This window comes from Cydia fagiglandana, chromosome 11 (genome assembly GCF_963556715.1).
Source record: "Cydia fagiglandana chromosome 11, ilCydFagi1.1, whole genome shotgun sequence".
Lineage (NCBI taxonomy): Eukaryota > Metazoa > Arthropoda > Insecta > Lepidoptera > Tortricidae > Cydia > Cydia fagiglandana.
The window spans coordinates 11,562,394-11,586,345 of NC_085942.1; the positions used below are offsets into that span (position 1 = coordinate 11,562,394).

Genomic DNA, 23,952 nt, shown 5'->3' on the forward strand with positions numbered 1-23,952 from the left:
ATCGGAGCGGCCAAGGTGTTCACAATATCTGAACACGCACTCTAACGCCCTGACATTAGAGGCGTGTTCAGATATTTGTGAACACCTTGGCTGCTCCGATATATCTGATGGCGACTGTACCTACTATACCGTTTACTGGTATAGGTAGGTACTAGGTACCTACCTATACCAGCATATGTCTGCTCGTTTCCTATCAAAAAAAATACTGAGATAGAATTGAGGTACATATTATGACTACGAGTGTAATATTTTTTTTTATATCATTATGTCCATGGGCATATTGGGAATAATGTTTGTCTCAAGCAGGTATAAATGAATTATTTTATAAAATATTTAAATTCTCTTTGTGTATGTTTATAAAAAAATAAGTAGATTAATTTGATAGCCATTTTATTAGTTAAGTATTTACGATACAAGTGCGAAGATTAGGAAATTCGCAACGAGTGGCGAATTTTAAAACACGACCGAAGGGAACTTGCGGCTGTCGGGAATTACCAGTATTGTGACCCGAACGTTTACAATATCTCTCTTACCCACCTCTTTACACAATGTAATATTTAAAGAGCACGTTCCTCTTTTGACTGACGTACCTAAGCCCGTTGACAAAGGTAGGACAAGCGAAACACATGTAACATATGTGCTGTTATCGCGATAGGTGTAAATTCTGTAGCGAAAGCTAATGGTGTACTGTATGTGTAGGAGTTGTACCTAGGTGGAATAAAGTTTCACGTTTGACTACTCTGTAACCCTTATTTACGCGTCTCTTTGGACTCGCAGTGCGAATAATTCATTCCGTCGGTAAACTACTGCTACAAACTCACAACTTAGGTTTAAGCATAGAGAAAAAATACATAGAGTGCTCACTCCATGCATCAGTTTTAGTACCAAAACGACTATTATTTTCGTAGCCGTCATTCAGTATCGAGTAGCGGAATTATCAGTACTGCTACTTGACAATAGATGTTCCGACGACCGAAAAGTCTGATGCTCAACAATTTTCCGCTAATAATATAACCGGATTAACCGGAACTCTATTTTCAACTCCTTCTGCTTTAAACATTAATTGTAAATTGTTGTTCAATAGAATTTTCATGAGTCGCGACACTAGAGAATTCTAGTATCAAGTAGCGGTACTGATAATGCCGCTACTTGATGCTAGATGTCGGCTGCGAAAATAATAGTCGTTTTAGTATCAAAACTGATGTATGGAGTGAGCACTCTATTTTTACTATATTTCTCTATGGTTTAAGTTAGTAATAAACCTTTCTTACTCCATTATTTCTGGAAGCTTTTCGTAATTTTTATATTCAATTTATGTTAGTACGGAATAAAACGTGCTTATTATCAAACACCTTTTTGTATCTTAGGATTCTGTCATACTTTAGTGTTATTGTTCTAACTTGTAGCAAGCTTACAGCTCTGTTCAGCTTTGTGAAGTTTATCGGCTTACGCTCAAATTGCAGGTCAATTTCATCATACTTCACGTGAATTTGGGACAATAACGTGCAGTATTTGACAGGAGCTCAGAAAAGTTCGAGCAGGAATTTATGAGCATTTCTCAATATTCACATAGCGGGATATGACGGGGCGAGCGCTCTCTTTGTTGTTAGCGGATTCCTCGCGGCTCACCTCCGCGCCATCTAGACACAAACTGCGGACTTATTTGAATTCCCATCGTTTCATTATAATTCAATATTTCAAGACAGTATTCCGAACGTAATTTAAAGCTGGATGAATCTGTATTGTGTTATGGTTCAATTTATTTTTTTTGTTAATATTTAAGGCTCTAATTGAGTTCATCATCATCATCATCAGCATACTTTGGTCCACTGCAGGCCTCTCCTAAAATCCCCTCCATCCTCCCTCCTTCTCCTCTAATTGAGTTATTCGTCCACAATACTCTGTGTAAATGAACTCATTTTACGTATAACTTTCGTAAGACAGTGAATCATAATGAGTACTTATTGTTATTTTTGATATCCTAATGAGATCCAAGAATGCGAGGCTTCCTAACGTGTCCGTAGTTTTGGTTTGAAATAAATAAGGCTTGTATGCGAGCGAGTAAATACAATTCGATTTTTTTTATACCTAGAATATATTGTGCTGAAGCGATCGACTACAAAATCAAAGTGATTTGTTAAGATTTAGCTAGTGGCAAATCGTTTTCTCCCGAAATGGAAATTGTATTAAAAAGTAACTATTGTCAGTAGCTATTCCTCCCTCTTAAAACCGTCGATATACGTGTGTAACAAGGCGCGGGTGACTTGACTACACCACTGAACATCGAGAACAGATGCTGCGCTTTATATGTTTTTGTTCTCGTTCATATTCGAACCACAAATAAACTCAAAACCGGCCAAGTGCGAGTCGCACTCGCGCACGAAGGGTTCTGTACCAACACGCAAAAAACAGCAAAAAAATTCGCGTTTGTTGTATGGGAGCCCCACTTAAATATTTATTCTGTTCTGTTTTTAATATTTGTTGTTATAGCGGCAACAGAAATATATAATCTGTGAAAATTTCAACTGCCTGGCTATCACGGTTCATGTGATACAGCCTGGTGACAGACAGATGGATAGCGGAGTCTTAGTAATAGGGTCCCGTTTTACCCTTTGGGTACGGAACCCTAAAAATTCCATTTAATTCCATTTACTTTTAAGAACGAAGCAAGTTGTAAACTCGGACCTTCAGTCACTGTCAGACTATGTAATAAAGCTCTCTCTGAGACTTGTTACATAGTAAGAGAAAAGTTTGTGAATTTCCCATAAAATGTTAATAAACTTGCTTACATAGTTTACAAGCGTTAAAATTGTAGGTACACGGTAGGTAACTTATCTATTTGGCCCAGTGAATGAAACATAATAATTTATTTCATGCGATAGACTTATTTAATATATATATTTAGTCAGCACTACCAGTTAATATGTAGTAGGTACCACTCCCGCTGGCGCTTTTACAACGTGTGGTAAAAAAGCGTTCGACATGACACAAATTGAAACATGTGTATTTATTCACACGACAGCGGTGGCGCTTTTTATCAAGCGTTGTTGGATTAATCGACGTTAAGCCTTAGTCGTTAAATCGAATTTAGAGTGCAGACAGATTCAAGCGCTTTTTTAACGCGCGTTTAAAAAGCTCTCGTGCGAATGGGGGCTTACGCTCAAGCCTCGGGGATCCCTTTGGTAACGTAGAGTGCTACGACACGACTACGAAAGCGTGCTACGGCGTAGCTTCACTTGGACTTTCGAAATACTCATTCCATTTTCTTTGTTTTTTTATTTAATGAACTATGATATGAAATCATTGAAGACTAACTAAGAATAAAACTCCAAGTAAAAGAAATTTAGAATATAATAACAAAGTACTCTGCGTACAATTAGTACCTAAATACTCGTACTTCCATACTTGCATAGTAAATTTCAGCATACTCTTGGGTGCTTTATGGGATGACATCTCCACAATCAACTAGGTATGTATGAAATCTAAGTCCCTACGTAAATGGTTCAGCTGTTTTTGCATGTAGCGATAACAGTCATCAGACAGAAAAGTTATTTAACGCATTTATAATATAATATTAGTATAGGTACGGACGGTTTAGTACAATTTTTATTAAATCATGTTTTAATGTAACTTATTCGATGTTTTTAATCAAATTGCCTTAAATTATAGCTACTCCGTACTCTCTCTTAGAATGATAAATGGTATTTATATATACATCGATGTGTTTGGGCCACAATCATCCGTGCGATCCCCGGGGACAAATCACATGCAAATGTTTTAATTTATATTAATGACAGTTCTATTGTTTGTGAAAGCGTAATCTAACAAACGAGGACACGGGATTAGTAATTACGGGATGCCAATACGAGTATTACTAACGCAAAAGTAATCATGTATTTTTATTTTCTCATTTACCATAGTGGCCTACGTTTAAAATTATTTTAATTACGTCACACGTTTGTGGACCAAATTTAAATTTATTGGCCCAGTAGTTTCGGAACAAATAGGCTGTGACAGACGGACAGTGATCCTATAAGTGTTCCGTTTTTTTCGTTTTGAAGTAGGTAGGTACGGAACATCAAAAATTAACTTGATATAACAGCATTCCAATATTATTATAATTGAAACTATAGGTACAAGTATTTAAATGTAGCTGTAGGTATTAAAATACGCGTTTAATGTGTTTTGCGGCAAATATGTACCTAATATTTAAGTAATAACATATCAAAACTTATGTAAAATAACACACCACCCAATAGGAGCCCCAATAATGAGATAGCCAAAAAGATTACACAGCTAAATCAAAAAGTCCAATAAAACGCCGTGTCTCCCCTCAAGTTTTATACAGAAACGAGAGGAATGTAATGAAGTCAGAATGTATTGAATAAATTAGGCTAATTGCCTTTTTATTTCAGAATTTTAATATTGAGTTCCGCAAAGCATCTCGTGGCTGCCTTATTAATTTATTCGGCAACCGACAAGGTTTTGCAATTTTCTATTCAATTCGGCTTTCGTAGTAAATTAGATATTGTAATTTAAGTCAATTTTGCGGTTTTAACGGCCGCAGCACTTAATTGTATTTAACTAGGTGTTGGTTTGGCAAATTATAGGCTTACGAGATCGTTCTAAGGAAAGAGTAAATGCAGCAAATTAGTTGTTTTCGTATTAAGAATCCTCAATTATAGAGTCTGTGTGGAAAGAGAAGAGTGGTGGTATGATGGGGTCCAATACATTCCACGACTTCTCCTTCCGAACAGACTCTATAGTCTGATATGTCCTTATATATGTTACACTCAACTGTTTTATTGATAAGGCAGATACAAATATTAAAAATGAAAATAAACTAACTTATCTATAAAATAAAACTAAAAACTAATACTAAATAAAATAAGATAAAATTAAAAGGTAAAGTAAAACCTATTTCAATATTCTACAGAGATGTTTGAAATAATATGTCACAAGTAATTTTTGTTTACACTTATTTTAACAGTTTGGGTAAGAATCTTCTTAATAATAGTTATTTACGATAGAAGTGCGAAAAAGAGGAAATTCGAAACGAGTGGCGATAAATTGAAACACGACCAAAGTGAGTCTTTTAAATCGACACGAGTTGAGAATTACCTATTCGCACGTGTCTCGTACAACGTTTTACAGTACATATAGCCCTTTAATCTTTTGACATACGCACGAAAAGTGCTGTTTTACTTTACTTGTATCGTAAATAACTATTTATTTATTTATTTTATTTCTATATTACCTACTGTGTATAACATATGTATTTTAAGGCATGGACCTTCTTGCATAATTTAGAATGTTATATATACATTTTGAATTATCCTCGAATCTTATTATATCATTCGTCCGTCATGAATGATTTTTGTTCATGTTGCAGTTACAACAAAACTGGGCCCGCGGCAGGCCGAACCCGTGGCGGAGCCGGCGCCCGCGCCGCCGCCCGCGCAGCCGCCACCTGCGCCCGCGGTTAAAACTGAAAGGTACATACTAATGCTATACAGTGTGGAAAGATAAGTCGGGCCCTGGAGGGAAACTACCTTAAATCCTTAACCTGGCTCATTTTACTTAAAGGAGACATTCCTTTATTTTTAAAAAGAAACAAAACTGCATTAAAAGTTTTTTCTTTTTTTCTTCAATTTGGCTTGTCTACAAAAAATCTTGAGTACTAAATATTAGATTTTATGGATATTTTGTACGATAGACGAGTGTAAGACCTAATGTTTCTTGGAGAAATGTTATCATTAACATTAACTGTATCGACTAGTAGAAAAAAATTACGAGATTTTACTTTTTGTAATTTTTAGTCGGTTCGAGTCCCGGGCGAGGCAAGCGAGTTTTAGAAAATCTTTGAATGCAGTTTTGTTTCTTTTAAAAAATAAAGGAATGTCTCCTTTAAGTAAAATGAGCCAGTTTAAGGATTTAAGGTAGTTTCCCTCCATGGCCCGACTTATCTTTCCACACTGTATATATTTTTTCACCACACCAGCTCGGAAATAATTACTTTACACTTCAAAAACGAATAGCAAAGTTGCATTTTATCCACATGTGAGGCAAAGTAATCAAATGCAAATTTTGAGTTGTTTTCTTATGTTTGCTGGTAGAATTGACTTTTAAATGATGATTTTGGATGATAAATGGTGAAAAATTTTTTGTTTCACTCGGGGGCAAATTTTGTTTAACCCTCGTGCTTTGAAACCCTCGCAACGCTCAAGATTCCATTTTTCGAACCACTCGCTACGCTCGTGGTTCCATTTTGGAATCTTTCGTTTGCTCGGGTATCAATATTAGCACGAGCGGTTAAACAACAACTTTGCCCCCTTGTAAAACAAATAACTATTATTCAACCTCAATGAAAATTGAGCTCGTAGTGCCATATACTGTTAAACGCCACCAAGATATTTCATTCCTGATCAGCTTACCAGCCAGGAACTAATGCATACAGTATAGCGGACTAATTACAGAGGGTTTATCTTTATTTAATATAGCTGGTCAAGAAAATCTTGTCAGTAGAAAAAGGCGGCAAATTTGAAAAATTTAGGCGCGAAGTATTTTTTTATGTGAAACGTGAGTGAAACCTCTTTAAAAAATCCGTAAGGGTCGGATCAAAAACTAAGTAATTAAGTCCGACTCACGCTTGACTGTACATTTCTAATAGGTTTTCCTGTCATCTATAGGTATAGACCTATTTGATGTATTTATTTCAAGTTTCATAAAGGGGGGGGTTTTCATAATGGTAATTTTTTGCCTATTCTCTTGAATTACTTCTAAACTATTTATTCGAAAATTATAAAAAAATATATTTGAGATCCTTACAATAAGCTCTTTCATTTGATATGTAACATGATATAGTTTGAAAAACTTTATTTTTTAATTTTCTCATTTATCCCCCAAAAGTGGCCCCCATGTTTAAAATTCATTTGTTTACGTTACGTGTCCGTATTTGGGTCACAAACTTACATATGTGTACCAAATTTCAACTTAATTGATCAAGTAGTTCCGGAGAAAATCGGCTGTGACAGACGGACAGACAGACAGACAGACGCACGAGTGATCCTATAAGGGTTCCGTTTTTTTCCTTTTGAGGTACGGAACCCTAAAAAAGGTAGAGATCCTTTCAAATTGTAAAAAACAAATGACAATATGAATGATATTGGACGATTAACATTAGGGGTATAACGAGCATTGGAGGGTAATTACAGGTAATTTAAGTATTACGTGAATTTAAAAACATACTTTAATACGCTACATGCAGTTGCTTAAATGATGATGATGACTAACTGCGTGTTAAGCGGTATTTAATTTGTTTAATAATTTAGCTCTTTATGTCATTCTAATATAATATCTGTTTTAAAATGCTGGAAAACTTAGAACCAAGCAGTAGATAATATCCAGCGGCAATATATTTTTCTCAAACATGCAATGAAATATTGATGTTATGTTCCTATGTTCCTATAATAGGCTGCGAAGTATGACGTTTCAGGTGCGGCTAGGACAAAAGGTCGTTAATGGAATTTCATACACATCTTGCAGTCCTAGGCCGGCAAAGTCCTCTTTTTTAATTTTCATTTCACAGATATTTGTGACACAGCATCGTGGCATTCATCCATTAAAAAAAACTAGAGGCAGTATTTGCTTTATGGTTCGTAATGACACTCTGCCACTACGCCTATAAAAAAAAACAAAAAACAATGTTTGCTATAATTTGCAGTTTTATTTGTATAAAATCAACATGAACTTAATAAATAATACTTTCTATAATTTTATAATTTTAAATTATAAATTTAACTACACCAATAAAAACATTTAAAATATTTCATCTAAACGTTAGCGGTACAAAAGGTCTACTCAAACACGCGTAGTTATATTTTTTAAATTGTTATGGAGGTAAAGTTGAAAAATATTCATTCTGTTTTATTGGATTTATGGTGCGTTGTTGATTTTTTGACTTTAATATGAGTTCCGACGAAATAATGAAATTAATATTAATTGTAATCGTAGGTGTTGGAATTGGCAGCGTAAGCAGAATTGATTTTAAATAACTTGCTGCCTCTGCCGCCAAGTCAAAGACGAAGTATGTATATGGTTGCTTATGGCAATTTTATTATTTGAGAAACTAAAGCCCCCTCCAGACTATGCGCGTGAATCGCGGGCGAAGCCGCGAACGCAAGTGTGGCGTCGATTTCGCAGATTGTTCACGCCTTCGCGCCTTGTTCTCCGTTTTTTGTCGGTATTTCGGCCCGCGTCAAAGGAGACGCGAAGCGCGAACTTGCAAGACTCCACATTACACAATATTTTGGCTCCTCTGTGGCAAGATAAATATGAATTATATTATGATTATATTATATTAAGCAGCTATATTTTACGGTTTTACCATAAAACAAAATGGAAAAACAGCTAAATCACGTATGATGCCATAGATAACTAACAGTTAAACTCGATCAGCTGATGCTTTTCCGCCATATTGCCGCAAACCAAACTGCGAAATCGCCGTGAAGTGTGCGAGTGTGGAGTCATACGTCAACTTCGCGATATGCTCGCTCCGCGACGTCGCGCCGCGATTCACGCACATAGTCTGGAGGGGGCTTAAGAAAAATGGCTTACAGTTTATTAGAAACAGTTTTGTGGCATATTTTAAATGAATGTAACTACAAATTCGTCAACACTGTGGAAATTATACTTATTTACTCCATGCATAAAGCAACGATGTATGTGAAACATGATATCAACATGAAAGACTATGTAAACTTATGTCACGAAAACGACAGTCAGACGGATACAAGGCGAAAAAATCAAAGATACATGAAAATATACTGGTAGTAAAAATACATGACTCGTGTAAAACATACGCGTGATAATGATATAGGTACGTGTTGGTTATATTTTGGGTGTAGTTTACTTTTAGTTTTTTCTATAAATAAAACTTGGATTTCGTGGATTTTTTATTTTATTTATTTCATTGCATGTTTGAGAAAAGCACTATACATACCTCGGCGGGAAATGGGGTTGCCCGCGCTCAGACCTATCCGGCCTCGCTTCGCTCGGCCGTCTATATGTCTTCGGCCGGCAACCCCTTTCGTCCCGGCCTCTGTAGTAATGTACTATTCCATTGACACAGAGATTACATAATTTACAAGCATTATATCTATATATCTAAGCAAGATATATTTTCTCCCGCATTTACGAATAAAATAGTGACAATAGTGTAGCCTAAAAGTGGGTTCACCCAAGTATTCTATCGTTTGGTTACGAGCGTTCGTTGATTGTAGGGCTCTCATTCGCAAAACGCTTCGTTGTTCATATCACTCGTCGCTCACAGCGCTACGCGACGCGTCTGGAATTCACAATGTTTTCATTTCTAACTCATCGTAACAACGGATACAAATGGGTACCCATCTCCTGAAGATCGGTAAAAAAGCTGATTGCAAAGTATTTATTTATTTAAAAATATAAGAGAATTATGCGATGCATGCAATAATAAGTAAGTTACTAAATAATTTAATAATTTGGAAAGGAATCATTAATTTAACGCATTCAGTGCCACGCTGCAAGCGGGAAAAACCGTATGTAGCGAAAGGCGCATACGGACTGAAAAATCCGCCTGGTGAGTCGCTGGCAGGTTACGTGTTCCAGACCCGGCATCGGCACGAAAGTCCAACCTTCATCGTGAAAGTCAGAATTTTTGGATAACGCATCAACTACACAGAGATATATTGAACATTATAATTAATTATACTAATTACTTATACGTCTACCTTAAATTATAATTTGAATCCCGCGCTTCTGTGATCCTTCGTTACGTATATTTTTTGGGGTAGGTACCTATCACCTAATATAAATTATCTTGCGTCATATTTGTAGGTGTGTTCTTCTTCAAATGAAAAACGCTCTCTGTTGCTGAAGATTACGAAAATTTCCGAGGCGAATTTTATTATCATAACATTTTCCAGCCATATTTGCAGGTGAGTAATTAATTTAATTTGAAATGGCGATTGCAGGGAAGCGGGCAAGGCGCCGTCGCGGGCGGGCGCATGCCGCGTGTGCCTGAAGGCGCTGAAGCCAGGCGAGGTTTTTCACACGTGCAACGGCTGCCAGCACCGCGTGTGTGAGGACTGCTCTTCCTACTCTAAGCCGGCGGAGAATGAGGAGGCGGTACGTTTCTATTTGCTCTGTGATGACATAAAAGGCGTCATTCTATGCGAATATGTCTACGGTTGCGTCTAATTCCCGCGATTCTTTTCTAACATTTTGTATAGATCGCAGCAATCAGACCGCAGACATATTTTTTGAGAATGACCTCATTAATCTTACGAAAGTAAACATTTTTCCTGCGCTGTGCATTGTCAACCGCAACGCTCGTAGTTTTGGAATCTACGATCAAGCGAAAGATTTGTGTGGTGGTGTTTAGCAAAAATGTGTCAACCCACATTCATTTTGCAATAAAATGTCAACTGTAAGCGATTTTTTTTTGAGTTGAGTTTTTATTGCTTAATGAATGAGGGTTGACACATTATTGCTAAACACCATCCATTAAGCTATTCTTAATTAATAAATGTAGGTAATATTTACCAACGCTCATTTAAGGTCTGGTTAAACAATGCTTATTTAGTTTTAACTAGTTTTTTGATGACAGAACTCATGGCGATGCTCCGTTTGCCGGCGTAAAGCTGCGCCGCGACTACCGCCCGCGGCGCAAGACAGTACCGATTCACTCCTCGATGTGCCTGTACTCGATTCCCTACAACGGCGTCATTCGGAAGCTCGGTTGGGCGGCGGCACCTCCAGTACCGGCCTCGCGCCGCCACGCTCGCCCGAACTGCGCCGACACTCAGACGTCTCACCCGCATCGCTAAAAGAACTAGAAAAGGTAATGTTTGAAATATTTACGAGTATAACACCCAGTGGTGGATTTGCAGTCTTTGCCGCCCTAGGTCCAGGCCCTGTAGCCGCCCCTTTCTGAGCACCCATCATATTAACTACATTTAGTGTTATTTCTTAATAATCAGCGAATTTTTTGTCACAGTTTGCCGCCCCTTAATATGTTGCCGCCCTAGGCCCGAGCCTACTGGGCCTTGGGGCAAATCCGCCACTAATAACACCTCCACGTTCTTGGCACGACTCCATATGCCAAGCCGCGCTTGATGGGTGAACTCCCGCGACTGGCATGACATATATAATACCTACTAGACGTTACGGGCTTTTTGATGAGCTAAGGGCTTTTCACGTCTTCCTGAATTTAGTAGGTAACTGACGACAGACGCCGCTATACGTGAGATCCGATGAAAATATCTTCATCTCACTGCTATGTATTGCTGCGTCCCACTCTTTATTTTAATCACTCATGGATCCTGTGTAGAATTTATTTAAAAAAAACTAATTAAACCGGGCAGTGATATGTCAGAATTGCTGGGTCATTCTCAGAGTAGAGGTAAAAAGCTTAAGTACAGCCGGGCTAGCACATGAGTGGCGCGACAGCTTCTCGCGGCAAGATAGACTCTCTTTTGTTAACATAGTGCGTAAAAGACAGGTAGTCTATGTCGCCGCGAGATACTGTCGAGTCAATCATGTGCTAGGCCTACAGGCTATTGCTCAAGATCTTCCTATATTTATCCTCCCATTCTGTAGTTCTGTCTATCTGTCTGTATGTTACCTCTTCAGGCTTAATCCGCTCCACCACGGTACGCTTATCAACATTAGAAGCTAGTCTTCTATAATTTTGTCAACAAGTGTACATACAAGTTCAAATATTAATGTTTCAGGATAAATCTGGTTATAAGTATATCGTCAAAAAGATTTATATTTCCCCTAAAACATCACGTAACATGCGGTAAACTTAATAAACTCCACATATTGTACAAATTGCCTGGAATGCGTCATAATTTCCCCTGCTTGGGGGTGGGACATGTGTGCCATTTGAGTGAATTTACTCAGTAGCCGCCATTTTGTGCCTAACCGGCATATTTGAAAACTGTTGGATTTACCTAATTATTTTTATTTTGCCACACCTTCTGAATTTCTTCTCAATACAAATAAAAATAATAAATAAATGCGAATCACTTTTAGTTAAAACGTCAAGGAAACTACTGTTCCGATTGTACCGAACGGTCCGAATGTCACCTTAAAAGTAGGTATAAATAGGAAATTCCAAGCAATAATAGTTTGCTCAATAGCTTTACAGACTGCAACAAAGATAACGTCTTGAAACGTCATTTAAAAATAGTTACAAGGTATTGAGTGTGAACTTTCGCTTCCAACACTTGACTTGCTGTCGTGATAAAATGTAACTATTTCGTGTCTACGGAAGGGAAAAGATAAAATGCCAAAGCGTCAAAGTGAAATCTTTCTTGAGGTGACATTCCCTCATCTCCGCGATCCTACATACCAGGGGGGGGACACTCGGAACATAGTTAACGTCAGTAAAGATGGCGGATGATGGCGTCAATTTAGAAAGAAAGAAAAATTGCGTAAAGCAGACTTCCGATTATGCAAACTACGTCATTAGATGTGTCACTATAAAATTGATACAATTTTAAGGCATGAATACAACATTGAGAAGGTTACATACCTAGTTTGTCAACACCTTTCTTTATTTATGATGTTGGTTACTTAGCAACTGTTGTTTACTTGTCAGACCAAAATAAATGTCGTAAACAAATTATATAAGATAATTATTCTCTATTAATTTTAAAGTGTAACCGAGTAAAAATGGAGCAAGCATTAAATACGAAAATAGGGAAATTAGCCTCCCAATATTACAACAGGTTTAAAAATTTTAATAGTGCTCAAGAAAATGCCGGGAGGTTTAGATATTCTCGAACGAAAAATGAAAAATTCCATCGTTAGCGCTGACTGCAAATAGCGATGAAAAGGACCTGTGTATAAGTTCGAAACTATAATAGTGCAATTTTAATTTTGGTCACGACAAGCATGTTCTATGACATTCTGCAAAAAATCGTGCGTCTTGATTCCGCTAAAGACACGTCGTGGGAGGAACTGGAGCGCATATTATGGAGGTACCTGCTTAGACAATGGATATAGAGTCAGAAGCTGCAAGCGGTAGATTCCTGCTATTAATAGGTACTATATTATCTGTATATACCAAATTGAAGGCAATAAAATACTTTACTATTACTTACTATTATGTTTCTGTTATATTCATTCCACTCTTTAAAACCTTTTCTACATAATATTAGGTCTACTTGGGCGGTTTACAAGTACATTTTTTGTTTGACTTCTTGTAAACAATTACAGTTATTTGTTACAAGAAACCAATCAAAAAATGGACTTTTAAACCGACCAAGTAGACCTAATATTATGTGGGACGAAAGTACACGTATGGATGCATATGTAGTTGTACACTCACACATACATACTTAGTTAGTTTCGGGGGAGAATCAGAGATGGCGCTTTCAAATGAGTTTCCATAAAATGCTTCAAGAGGGCTCTCTTTACCTATTATACTTACTTTACTCTTTGCTACATACCTTCGTTTCTGTCTATTATTACATGTAACCCCCGTCAATCGCCTGTCATACAAAATCAAAACTTTCGTTTTATTTACCTGTGTATAAAAAAATTGTTTATGTCGTTAATAGTTACCTACTCTTGTACTTTGTTGGTTATAAGTATGTGTTAGTTATAATATAACTATTATGTATATGGAATAAAACGATGCAAGTATAATTTAAGCTAAAATATAAATATTGATTTATAATAAAAGGGACGGTTAATCGGTGTTTCTAAAAGAATTATTATTCTTTGAATTAAATTCATTGAGTTTTTAAATTTAACGCACTCAACTACATCAAGCAAGTGTAAGAGCTAACTGGCTCTTATACAAAAAGGTAGAAATATAGATAATTTATTACTTACTTAGATAATTTACGTTCATGATTAAGTTACATACCTACTTACATATATTTTTTATCTCAGTAGGTAAGTAAGTAAACGCACTTATCCTATGCTTTTCGAATTCTAATAACTACCTACGTCACATTGGTGGAACTGCTATGTCTGCAATCATTCTTATATAACAAAAAAATATGTAGGTATCTTCTTAGTAGTACAATATATATTCTTATCTCTCTCTTTAAACTGGGATATAATACACGGTAGTACTATTAGTTATTCTGTGACTACATGCATACCGCATAATACTGGTAGTTAGGGCATTGTTATCAGCAACAAGCGTCAGTAAAGTTAATGAATGAACAAAACAGCCATGATTAGTAATCAATTACGTGGGTATTTACTTAATAGGTACTTACAGTCAACATTTAAAGTGACGGGTCACGTCAATTCTTATGTCTCTACGTCTGTATGTACGTACCGCAAAGTATTTCTACCAATGATTTAAGTCCTAAAATGTATACCTTTTTAACGTTACGTTCATTTCATATAATAATTTCGTGTATGAGTAACCACGCTGCCGTTGCGGCAGTTAAAGGGCGGCGGCACGGCGACGCCAGCCAACGAGTCGCGGCGGCCTAGCACGGTGACGCCGGCGCGGCGGCGGTCTATGCGCGTGCCCGCCGCGCGCCAGCGCAGCGTCGACGACGACAAGCAGGACTCGCCTGCGCACTCGCCCGCGCTCGTCGCACCGCCGCCAATGTCTAGGAGGTAACTGTTAATGTGTAATTATACACTGTACATAACATAACACAACGGCCCGATTCCAACTTTAAGATACGATAATATGGATTAGATATGTCAGTGTCAAAAGTGACGTTTCTTCAAACAAAAAATGTCATATTTGACACTGATCTATATCGTATCTAGTCGAAATATTTGACGTATCTTAAAGTTGAAATCGAGCCAGAAGCCACGGAACGCACACAGCACGCTCCGCCGAAGAAACGCACGCTCCAAGCGTCCGAGGCATAACAGTAGATAAAAGAGTTGCGGCGACCGAGCACGTTCTTCACGGCGCTAACATAATTTCCGGCCAAGAAAAACTTAACTGGTTTCCAATAGTGTACTGGTTTGCCACCAAATTACTTTTCGCTCCGACTCGGGGTGGTCACACTTGACTTGATTTTACATTACTGTCAGAGCATCTGGTTCGTACTAGAACTATTAATATATATTAATAATAATAAGTTAGCATACTGGCATACTAAGGTGGACTCAGACCGAGCTGGATGCCCTGGATCGGAGGGTCCGACAGCTGCTCACCACACACCGTATGCTGCACCCACGCTCGTCTGTTATGAGATTGTACATCCCACGGAAATGTGGAGGTCGCGGCTTTCTAAACGCCAAAAATCTCCACAACCGTGAGGTGTACAATCTCAGGAATTATTTCCTCAACAACGAGTGTGGGATGCATCGTGATGTGGTGGCAGCTGACAGGGGCCTCACGCCGCTCTCCTTGGCGAACGAGAACTGGCGCAAACCTGTAGTACTAAGCACCGAGGACCGCAAGGCGGTATGGAAGGATAAGCAGCTACACGGGCGGTTCTACAAGGCCCTCATGGGACCCGATGTAGACCTACCCGCGTCGGTGAACTGGCTACGATTCGGGGACCTCTTCGGAGAAACCGAGGGCTTTGCCTGTGCAATTGCGGACGAAGTTATCATGACGAATAACTACCGGAGATATATCCTGAAGGACGGTACGGTCGACAGAATTATTCACCAGCAGCTTGCCCTCCTATACGGCCTTGTGGACCGCGAAGTGCCGTACTACAAGTACACACCTGCGCCAGTTCTCGAAAATGGTCGTGCCACGCTCTATTGGGATCGATCTATCATCATTGACAGGACTATTGTTGCCAATAAGCCTGACATCGTGCTGATAGACCGATCACAGCGCCGGGCCGTGCTCGCCGACGTCACCATCCCCCATGATGAGAATCTCGTGAAGGCCGAGAAGGACAAGTCCAGCAAGTACCTAGACTTGGCTCATGAGATTACCGCCATGTGGGATGTTGACTCGACGATCATTGTTCCGATAGTCGTGAACGGTCTCATAGCGAAGAGTCTCGACCAACACCTAGAGAGACTCTCGCTGGGTGGCTGGATCAAGGGTCAGATGCAGAAGGCGGTAATTTTGGACACGGCGCGTATAGTACGTCGGTTCCTCACTCTGCGGCCCTGGCCACCGGCAGCTTGGGCCCTGCCCCGCTGCCGGCGGCACCCTAGGTTAGGTTTTTTATAATGTGTTTATATGTATTTTTTATTGTTTTTTAAGTGTTTTTATATTTTACTTTTATATTCATATTATAAATGACCTAGCCTAAGAAGAATGATAAATAAAGAGAATAAGTTAGCATTCTCTTAGCATTCGTAAAATAAAAATATATGTATTCATGTTTTCGCGCGTTGCACCGTGCAATACCTCCACCCGACTTCTGCAATTGTTTATGTCACTTTCACAATTTTGAAAACCTCCGGTACGCTAGGTAGAAAACATAAATTGTCCAACTGGGATCTCCATTGTCCCTAGCATGTGGATCATGCGGGATAACACAACTAGGTCCATGGGGTGGAATCTATACCTACCAAAGGAAAAGTAGCTTAGCCCCTTAAAGCTCTTCGATCCCATTATTGACGTCATTTTGCTCGTATGCACATTACTTCAATGCAACAATGTATGTGTCAATATACAACGATTAGTCTATATTATTCTTGTATTCGTATATGTATTACTTAGTACGTCCACATATCGCTGGCACAATATTTACAAAGTTCTATGTCACATTTTCAAGATAGTTGAAATTCGGCTTAATGTCACTATGGCAATATTCAAATTTCACTTCGATAAAAATGAAACAGAACTGTATTATTGATCAGTCAGCGATATTTCATTTTGTACATTTTTATACTTATTGTTTAATTGTATCTTAACCTGTCGTATGTACAATTAAGTGTTTGCATACAATATACATACAAATTATCTTATATCATAATATTAATATGATTCCATACCGTTAGACATATTTTGCAACGGCGGGCGAACCCACGCGTCACAGGGGTAGACATAATCGTGTTAATGGTGTGGAAAGGCACGAATGCAATTTCCTTTTTCAGCGCCGAGACTCCATCAATAATATTAACCAATAGGTGCCGCCAGCTTCGAAATGCAAACGTAATTTGTACGGTCTCATATTCCCTATAAATGTGTCACGTAAAGTGTTGTATAAACATATCAGTATCTATTAGAAAATTTATTTATTTTATAGTATAGTAGTGAATCTTTTTTATGCATACTTGTTATTTGCATCATTGTTAATCATTGTTATTTGCTAATGGTTGGTAATAAGTCTTATATCAGTACGAGTAAGTACCTGGTAATTTTTTGAAAAATCTAGAGTATTTAAGGGGCTACCCGAGATTTTCATCGATTTTGGACAAGGGGATCCTCTTAACCTACTTCTTAGCTATGTGTTTACGAATGAATGGAATCGAATTATCTTTTAGGTACTGTTTACTGACATAATACTACTACTTACTTAGTTATATTGTGCCGTCGCTAAAGATATTTCAATTATTTTTTATTGTAAATTAATCCTCAGCAATTATATTTATTACATACATACATATAATCACGCCTATTTCCTGGAGAGGTAGGCAGAGACCACGGATTTCTACTTGCTACGATCCTGCGATTCCTACGATCTGACATACCTGTTTTGTTTGAATTTTGAATATTATTTTCTTAGCTATCGTTATAAAATAAAATGGCGCATGCTTTTTCTGACAGGCTGGCTCTGCATTTATGCTGTACTACACAAAGTACACAATGAATCACACAACTCATAATTGGTGTACTAAGGACAAAACAACGGTCATTAATCAAATACTATCCACATAACCGCGGACATGTTGGACCCTTCTCACGAGCGCGCTACATATGCGGAGGAAATAAAAACTTTTAGAAGTATATTTCCCGTTTTCGCTTTAGGGTTCTACTTATCATCATTTTGAACTTTATTCTCGTTAGTGGCCGTAGAAACAGTGATTGATGGCTCACAATTTAACACGTTCAATATGGAATACGAGTAGATCATTTTTGCCCTGTACTAGAATTTCCTGGTGTAGCGTCCGAAACCGGCAATTTCCGGCGTTATTGGCAGAATTTTACTCCTCTGTACTGTTTTTATTATAAACATTATGGAGCAGTGTAAAACTGCTTCAGGTGCGTCAAAAAGGAATTTTGAAATAAGTTTTGTTTTATGCCCACCAGAGCATCAGCAGTGGACGTGGTCGGCGGTGCGGGAGCAGGATCGCGTCGCGGCTCCTACCGTACAGAAGACACATCCGAATCAACGCCTTCGATCGCCGGACTAGCCGTCGACGAAGACCGCCCCATCAGGCGCCGCGGTAGTCAGCTGTAAGTAACAATTCATTTACCAAGAACCAAGGAAATAACTTAATATACTTATTTATATTTATTTTTTAAATAAATCAGCCCAGACATAGCCGCGCTTCAACAAAGGACGGGGGCGCTCAGTGCAATGGCTGCTCTAGCCCGCACTGGAGACCCCTCCGAAGCACCAGGCCCTTCGGCTGCAGCCGTGGCCGCCGCCGCTGCAGCCGCGCGGCAAATGTCGGTTGACGCGGAGGCAATCAAGATCGTCATACACGATGTCGATGATCGCTCGCCACGACGAGTCTCGCTGCGTCGCGATCCTAGCGACAAAAGATGTAAGTTTTAGTTATTTTACTTTATTAGCGTCAATGAGGTACTTGATCAGGTTTATGTTCAAATTTGGCCGGCCTCAAAGATATGAATGTTTTGATGTTCCTATTGAAGCACTTAATTGGGAAACCATGGCAGTTCATCAGGGTAGAGTATACATAGTGATTGGGTGCGGTATTCGTCCTACTTATTTAATTTTCCATACGCAGCACGTGGTTTCGGCATGCGCGTCGTGGGTGGCAAACCGGACGCCAGCGGTCGCCGGGAGGCCGTCATAGTGTGGACTGTGCCGGGCGGACCCGCCGACGGGGCCGGCTTACAACAGGGTGACAAGGTATATAAATACCATGTGAACGTCATTCGATTTACAAAATGTATTAATAGGTGTTTTTTCATGATCAGTATCTTTTTTACTTAGGTACTGGAATGGGGTGGTGTGCCGTTGACGGAGCGCAGTTTCGAAGAAGTGTGCTCTGTCCTGGATCGCAGCGGAGACAACGTAGAGCTCCTAGTGGAACCCGCGCCGCCTCAGGACGACGCGGCCACGCCTGTCACGCACTCCAGCCAACACCATCATGCCCTATATGGTACATACAGTACATACTACATAGTTCTCCACTTGTATCTTAATTCATAAAACCAGTTGCACTTACCTACTTCTATCTTAAATCTTCGTCACACAGGCGCGTTTTGCGGGTGGAGCGTGAACGGGGCGCGCCGCTTTGACATATAAAACGCTCACGTCCCGCCCGGAAAACGCGCCTGTGTGACGGAACCTTTACCGTGATCTCAGCTCATTCTCCAAAGCAATTAAAACAATATACAGGATGATTTATGAGACGTGAGCCATGTGGACTAACCCTAACAACTCGGTAAATGTTAATGGCTCATTCACTACTATCGTATTTAAGTAAAACAATCCACCCCTGGCACCCCTTTTTCCTGTTTTTAAGTTTTTTGGTGACTATTCTCTGCAATCATGGATAACCTATTCACAATGCTTAATCAAGAATGATAAGACCTCTTTGACCGTTATCATTATCTACACGGCATTTTTATTATGAAGAGATGCAATATTTAAAAATAACCACTCTTTTGGCATTCATTTTGATATTTGTGATGCATAAGCAAAGAGGATTAGTACCTACCTATTTAATCAAAGTATTTTAAGTGTAGGGTAACCAAGCATTTCGTAAATAATATAAAACTTTTTATTTCAACACAAAAAAAAATCTCACTAATACTGTACGAAACAGTAGGTTATCATTAAATGAAAGGGTACGGTTCACATCTCCTGAATTACCCTGTTTTAAATGCTAGAATAGTATAGTTAAAAAGCTTTTCAGAAGGAATTACAGTACCTAGGTGGAATCTACTAGTACTTAGAATAGATATCTCAATTTAACCGGGGCATCATATATTATATAGATCCTTAATACAATACCGTAAATGCTGTAGAGGCATAAGGCATAACATATTTTAAAATACCATAGGCACTGATCAATTTTTTTTACACCATAATTATTCAGGCAGCACATTATTTGTAGAATAGATATTAAAATCTTCATGCAGCAAAGCAACGCTTAAATTTCTTATTACATCTTTCTAAACGATTAATCTTCTTGCATAATTTCTCATTTTTCTCCGCTATCATTTATTCTTACCTTCTTCAATATTTTCAGCTCAAATATTGTAGGTATTTCATTGCACCACTATCTTTTTTTTCAGTCTCTTCTCAGTCCTAACTTCTCTTCACGATACTACCACCACTCTTAGAAGACAACCATAAAGGAACAGTAATACCAATGCGTGTTTATTGCAGCTAAACTCATTAGTGGTGTAATGCACAAACATTGTTTTGGTTCACAGAACCGGATACCGACAAATCACCATCGTCGCCGACCCGAAGGAAATTGCCGAAAACCCCGGTATAATACCCATAGGCTTTAATTGTTACGATATGTGTTGTGAACCCATGAGACATTGAGCAGTTCCGCTCGTTCCTTCATCTACTTTAGTAGAGACTGTCACTCAGTGCCTACTCCTCTGCGCTTCTCGGATCATTCATTAAGACTCTTAATCATGGTTTGCCCGAATTACCCTTTATGTCTAAAGTTAATGGATCATCTCGGTTTTGAACCAATTCTCCACTACACCGATGAAGTTGACTGTACCTGGTTAAGATGAGATGATCCAATAACCAGGATTATGAGAAACCCATTGAATGACGTTGTTATTGTACTGTGAGGAGGTGAGGTATGTTAGACGTGATGTGTCTCCCGCCATGTTGTGCCATGTGAAGCGAGGAGTCATATATATCGTGGCCCATGCGCGGCCACAGCTCATTATATATTATACTTTCTTCTCTATCCAAGTTGAGGCCTAAGGTAATAATAATAAATGTTGTTTGTTGTATTACTCGGCATACATCTTGCCGATTAGCCTTCGGATTCATGTTGGATATAGATATGAAGTGCAGGGGCTGACTTCGTTGCTCTGCTGTGATACTGTAGCAAACATCTTCCACGTTAGCCTAGTTATAAGGTATTAGTGTTTCTATCTGCGACCGTAGATGTAATTTAACTTTATGACCCTTTTCCTGTTTAAGAAAAGGGTTACTCTGTTTGTTTACTTGAATGAAGTATAATTATATACCTACTTAAAATTAAACTTCTTTGTTATCTATATTCGTTATCGTTTACATCATATTCCTAAGCGAAGTGTGTGAAAAAATACTACCTACTTATTTTCAGATTTTTATTTTTTCTAACACGTGACCAATATCATTAACTCTTCACCGGAGCTGAGCGGATGTGATTTGTAGGGCTTGATCTGAAAAATGACAAACATAAATGAAGTTCTACGTAAGTGTAGATAGACGCTAACCATTTTAAATGTTCAATGGTAGATTAGGGGATTGATCGAATCCCGTTATCATGTCATAGGTTCCTTTGGTTGGCAATAGTGTGACTACAATTTGACACAGTATGTCTACAGTCCTAGTGAATCTAGAAACGCTGCCGCTTTCAGCTTAGTTAAAGCGCCACTTTCATACACGAGTCAAATATAATGGCACAAAAGAACACGTCGTAACCGCTTTACAAAAAAATATTCGCACAATCAGTGGAGAGGATAAAAGTGCAGCCAACACGAGACGACTGATGACAACACTGAAGTCGCGCCGCAGCAAGCGGCGAGCGAGGTGAGGCCCCGGCCGCCGGCCGCGCTCGCTATTGTGTTGTCTTCGACCCGCATCCACGGCGCCGCACTCCTGTTTGTACCGTCTCATGTCTTGCGCATCGAGTTTGTCCGAGTCTTCCTGTTGACTTAGCGTAGTGTATGCCGCACTTGCGTCCGAGACGCACGCAACGTCTAGTCTCGTAGCAGCTTGGAGTGGTGGCTGCACGGTCCACGCACACCGCACTCGCCGGAACCCCTTGAGCGACAGGCGCGCGCCGACGGCGACGCTTCTGTTACGTCACGCGACTGACACTACAGCGACACGTTGTACATACCGCTCAGTAGTTGATTGTCACGACTCATTCCTTAACATCTGAGAACTGCATGAAGTGGCACAATGTGGATATGTGCATTGATCTAGTATACCGAGCACAGTAAAAACGTGGAACTTTTATGTGTGATACAATGTAACAACCATACGTCGTCTATGATATTAACTACCTCCATGTTTGTACAACTATTTGTATTTCACTGCATTCATTTTTGTTTGTGTTATGTAACTGCTTTAATTTATATCGTACAGTTCCATTCCAACCAAATTATATAAACATACATTATTTACAGCAATATTCTGCATACCTACGTTAGGGCGGTTAACCACGGCAATCAACAAAATTTCGTAAACAAAATTGTAATAAACAAATGTAAGTGCTCTTATGTAGGTACACAGTAGTTTCTGCTGAAAATAGAGGTAATAGTATCCAGTTATAGTATAGTATAATAGCATTGCAATTCCTGCAGAATTATCACTAGTTAATTAAATTGGGCAATATAGGTTAAACTTGCTTCTAAATTCAAACAACATCTGAACTGTACGAAAGTTCAGTTAGGCACTCTCCAAATTACCTCGGCGCAATAGAATATGAGATGTGCCTGCAGTACCTACCTACATGCAGTAGTGCCAATGACAAATCCAAAACAAACACGCAAATATGTAGCGTAACGCTTTAGAAAGTTTACCTTACACATGCATAGATCCAACAAGAGCTTTTGTAAAATAAAAGTTGAAATTTTGCATTAGATTCCAATTTATAACTAGGCATAGGTACATATTTAGTAAGCATCCATATGATAATTTGCTCTACAAATTGGTCTCGGGTCAATACATTTATCATACTCCAATAAATAGGTACCTACTTATACGAAAGTGCAGCTTATTGAAACGATACCAGCATGACCAACGCTTTCTGCATGGCGGATAAGATCGTCCGTTTTATTAATTACTTTATGTTAAAATAGAGATGCCTCAGCCCGAAGCATGTGACTTAATTAAAATATTTTGCAAGTGAGATGAGTTAAATATTTGCAAGTTATGATATGAACCCACTGATCGCGTTGTGAATGCAGTTGCTATGAATCGCACAGATTGAATGGGAATTTTGAGTTTGTCTCTCCTGACAGAGATTCGATACAATAGCTGACCGTTGCTGCATGTTACTCGATCAAGGACTATGCATTCCCCGACCGCCGCAAGACTGATTTAGATATTGCATTCTAGGTCTTGATAAAAATTTTACGTACCCTTTTCATTTAACTTTATTTATTGTGCCTACAGTCATTCGTCAATTAATGTTTTGTAGATGTGTGCAGATTACGTAAGCCGTATAGCAGTGTGACCCAGTGCCAATATACAATGAGTAATAAAAGACTACTTTCGTAAAACAAGTTACGGTTTCTGATATGAAACGCATTTTTATATTGTGTCAGCTTTATTTCGGTTCATTGGTCACATATCTATACCGCTGCACTGTTAAAAATATTCAGGGAATTTTACATAATTTTAGGGCAACTTTCGTTGCCCTAACTTTTCTGTATTTTTACATAATTATGTAATTTTACAAGGCGTATGTAATTTTACATATCGACCTGATTTCATTATTATGTAATTTTACATTTATGTAATTTTACATAATCAAACAAATTGACGGTTATGTAAAATTACATTTATGTAATTTTACATAATCATACTGTCAGATATGTAAAAATCTCACTTATGTAATTTTACATAATCTGTAAAATCTCATTTATGTAATTTTACATATCCGTAAAATTTCACT

The 23,952-nt window shown here is 38.6% G+C and overlaps 2 protein-coding genes across 4 annotated transcripts in view; one reads left to right on the forward strand and one right to left on the reverse strand.

Annotated features, from left to right (window-relative positions):
* LOC134668963 (regulating synaptic membrane exocytosis protein 1) overlaps positions 1-23,952 on the forward strand; it is a 70,344-nt gene that overhangs the window by 24,929 nt on the left and 21,463 nt on the right. For 2 of the 3 annotated variants that reach the window (XM_063526472.1, XM_063526475.1), the window contains exons 3-11: positions 5,393-5,495; positions 10,011-10,164; positions 10,646-10,879; positions 14,453-14,631; positions 18,200-18,346; positions 18,425-18,660; positions 18,865-18,989; positions 19,074-19,242; positions 20,525-20,583. In XM_063526472.1, coding sequence (XP_063382542.1) covers positions 5,393-5,495; positions 10,011-10,164; positions 10,646-10,879; positions 14,453-14,631; positions 18,200-18,346; positions 18,425-18,660; positions 18,865-18,989; positions 19,074-19,242; positions 20,525-20,583 — 1,406 coding nt within the window. The remainder of the gene's footprint in view (positions 1-5,392; positions 5,496-10,010; positions 10,165-10,645; positions 10,880-14,452; positions 14,632-18,199; positions 18,347-18,424; positions 18,661-18,864; positions 18,990-19,073; positions 19,243-20,524; positions 20,584-23,952) is intronic. The other variant, XM_063526473.1, reaches the window with a different exon arrangement.
* Positions 18,505-23,952, reverse strand: part of LOC134668958 (intraflagellar transport protein 172 homolog) — a 55,227-nt gene continuing 49,779 nt past the window's right edge. Inside the window, exon 33 of the mRNA XM_063526468.1 lies at positions 18,505-18,645. The gene's annotated coding sequence lies outside the window, so the exon portion shown is untranslated. The remainder of the gene's footprint in view (positions 18,646-23,952) is intronic.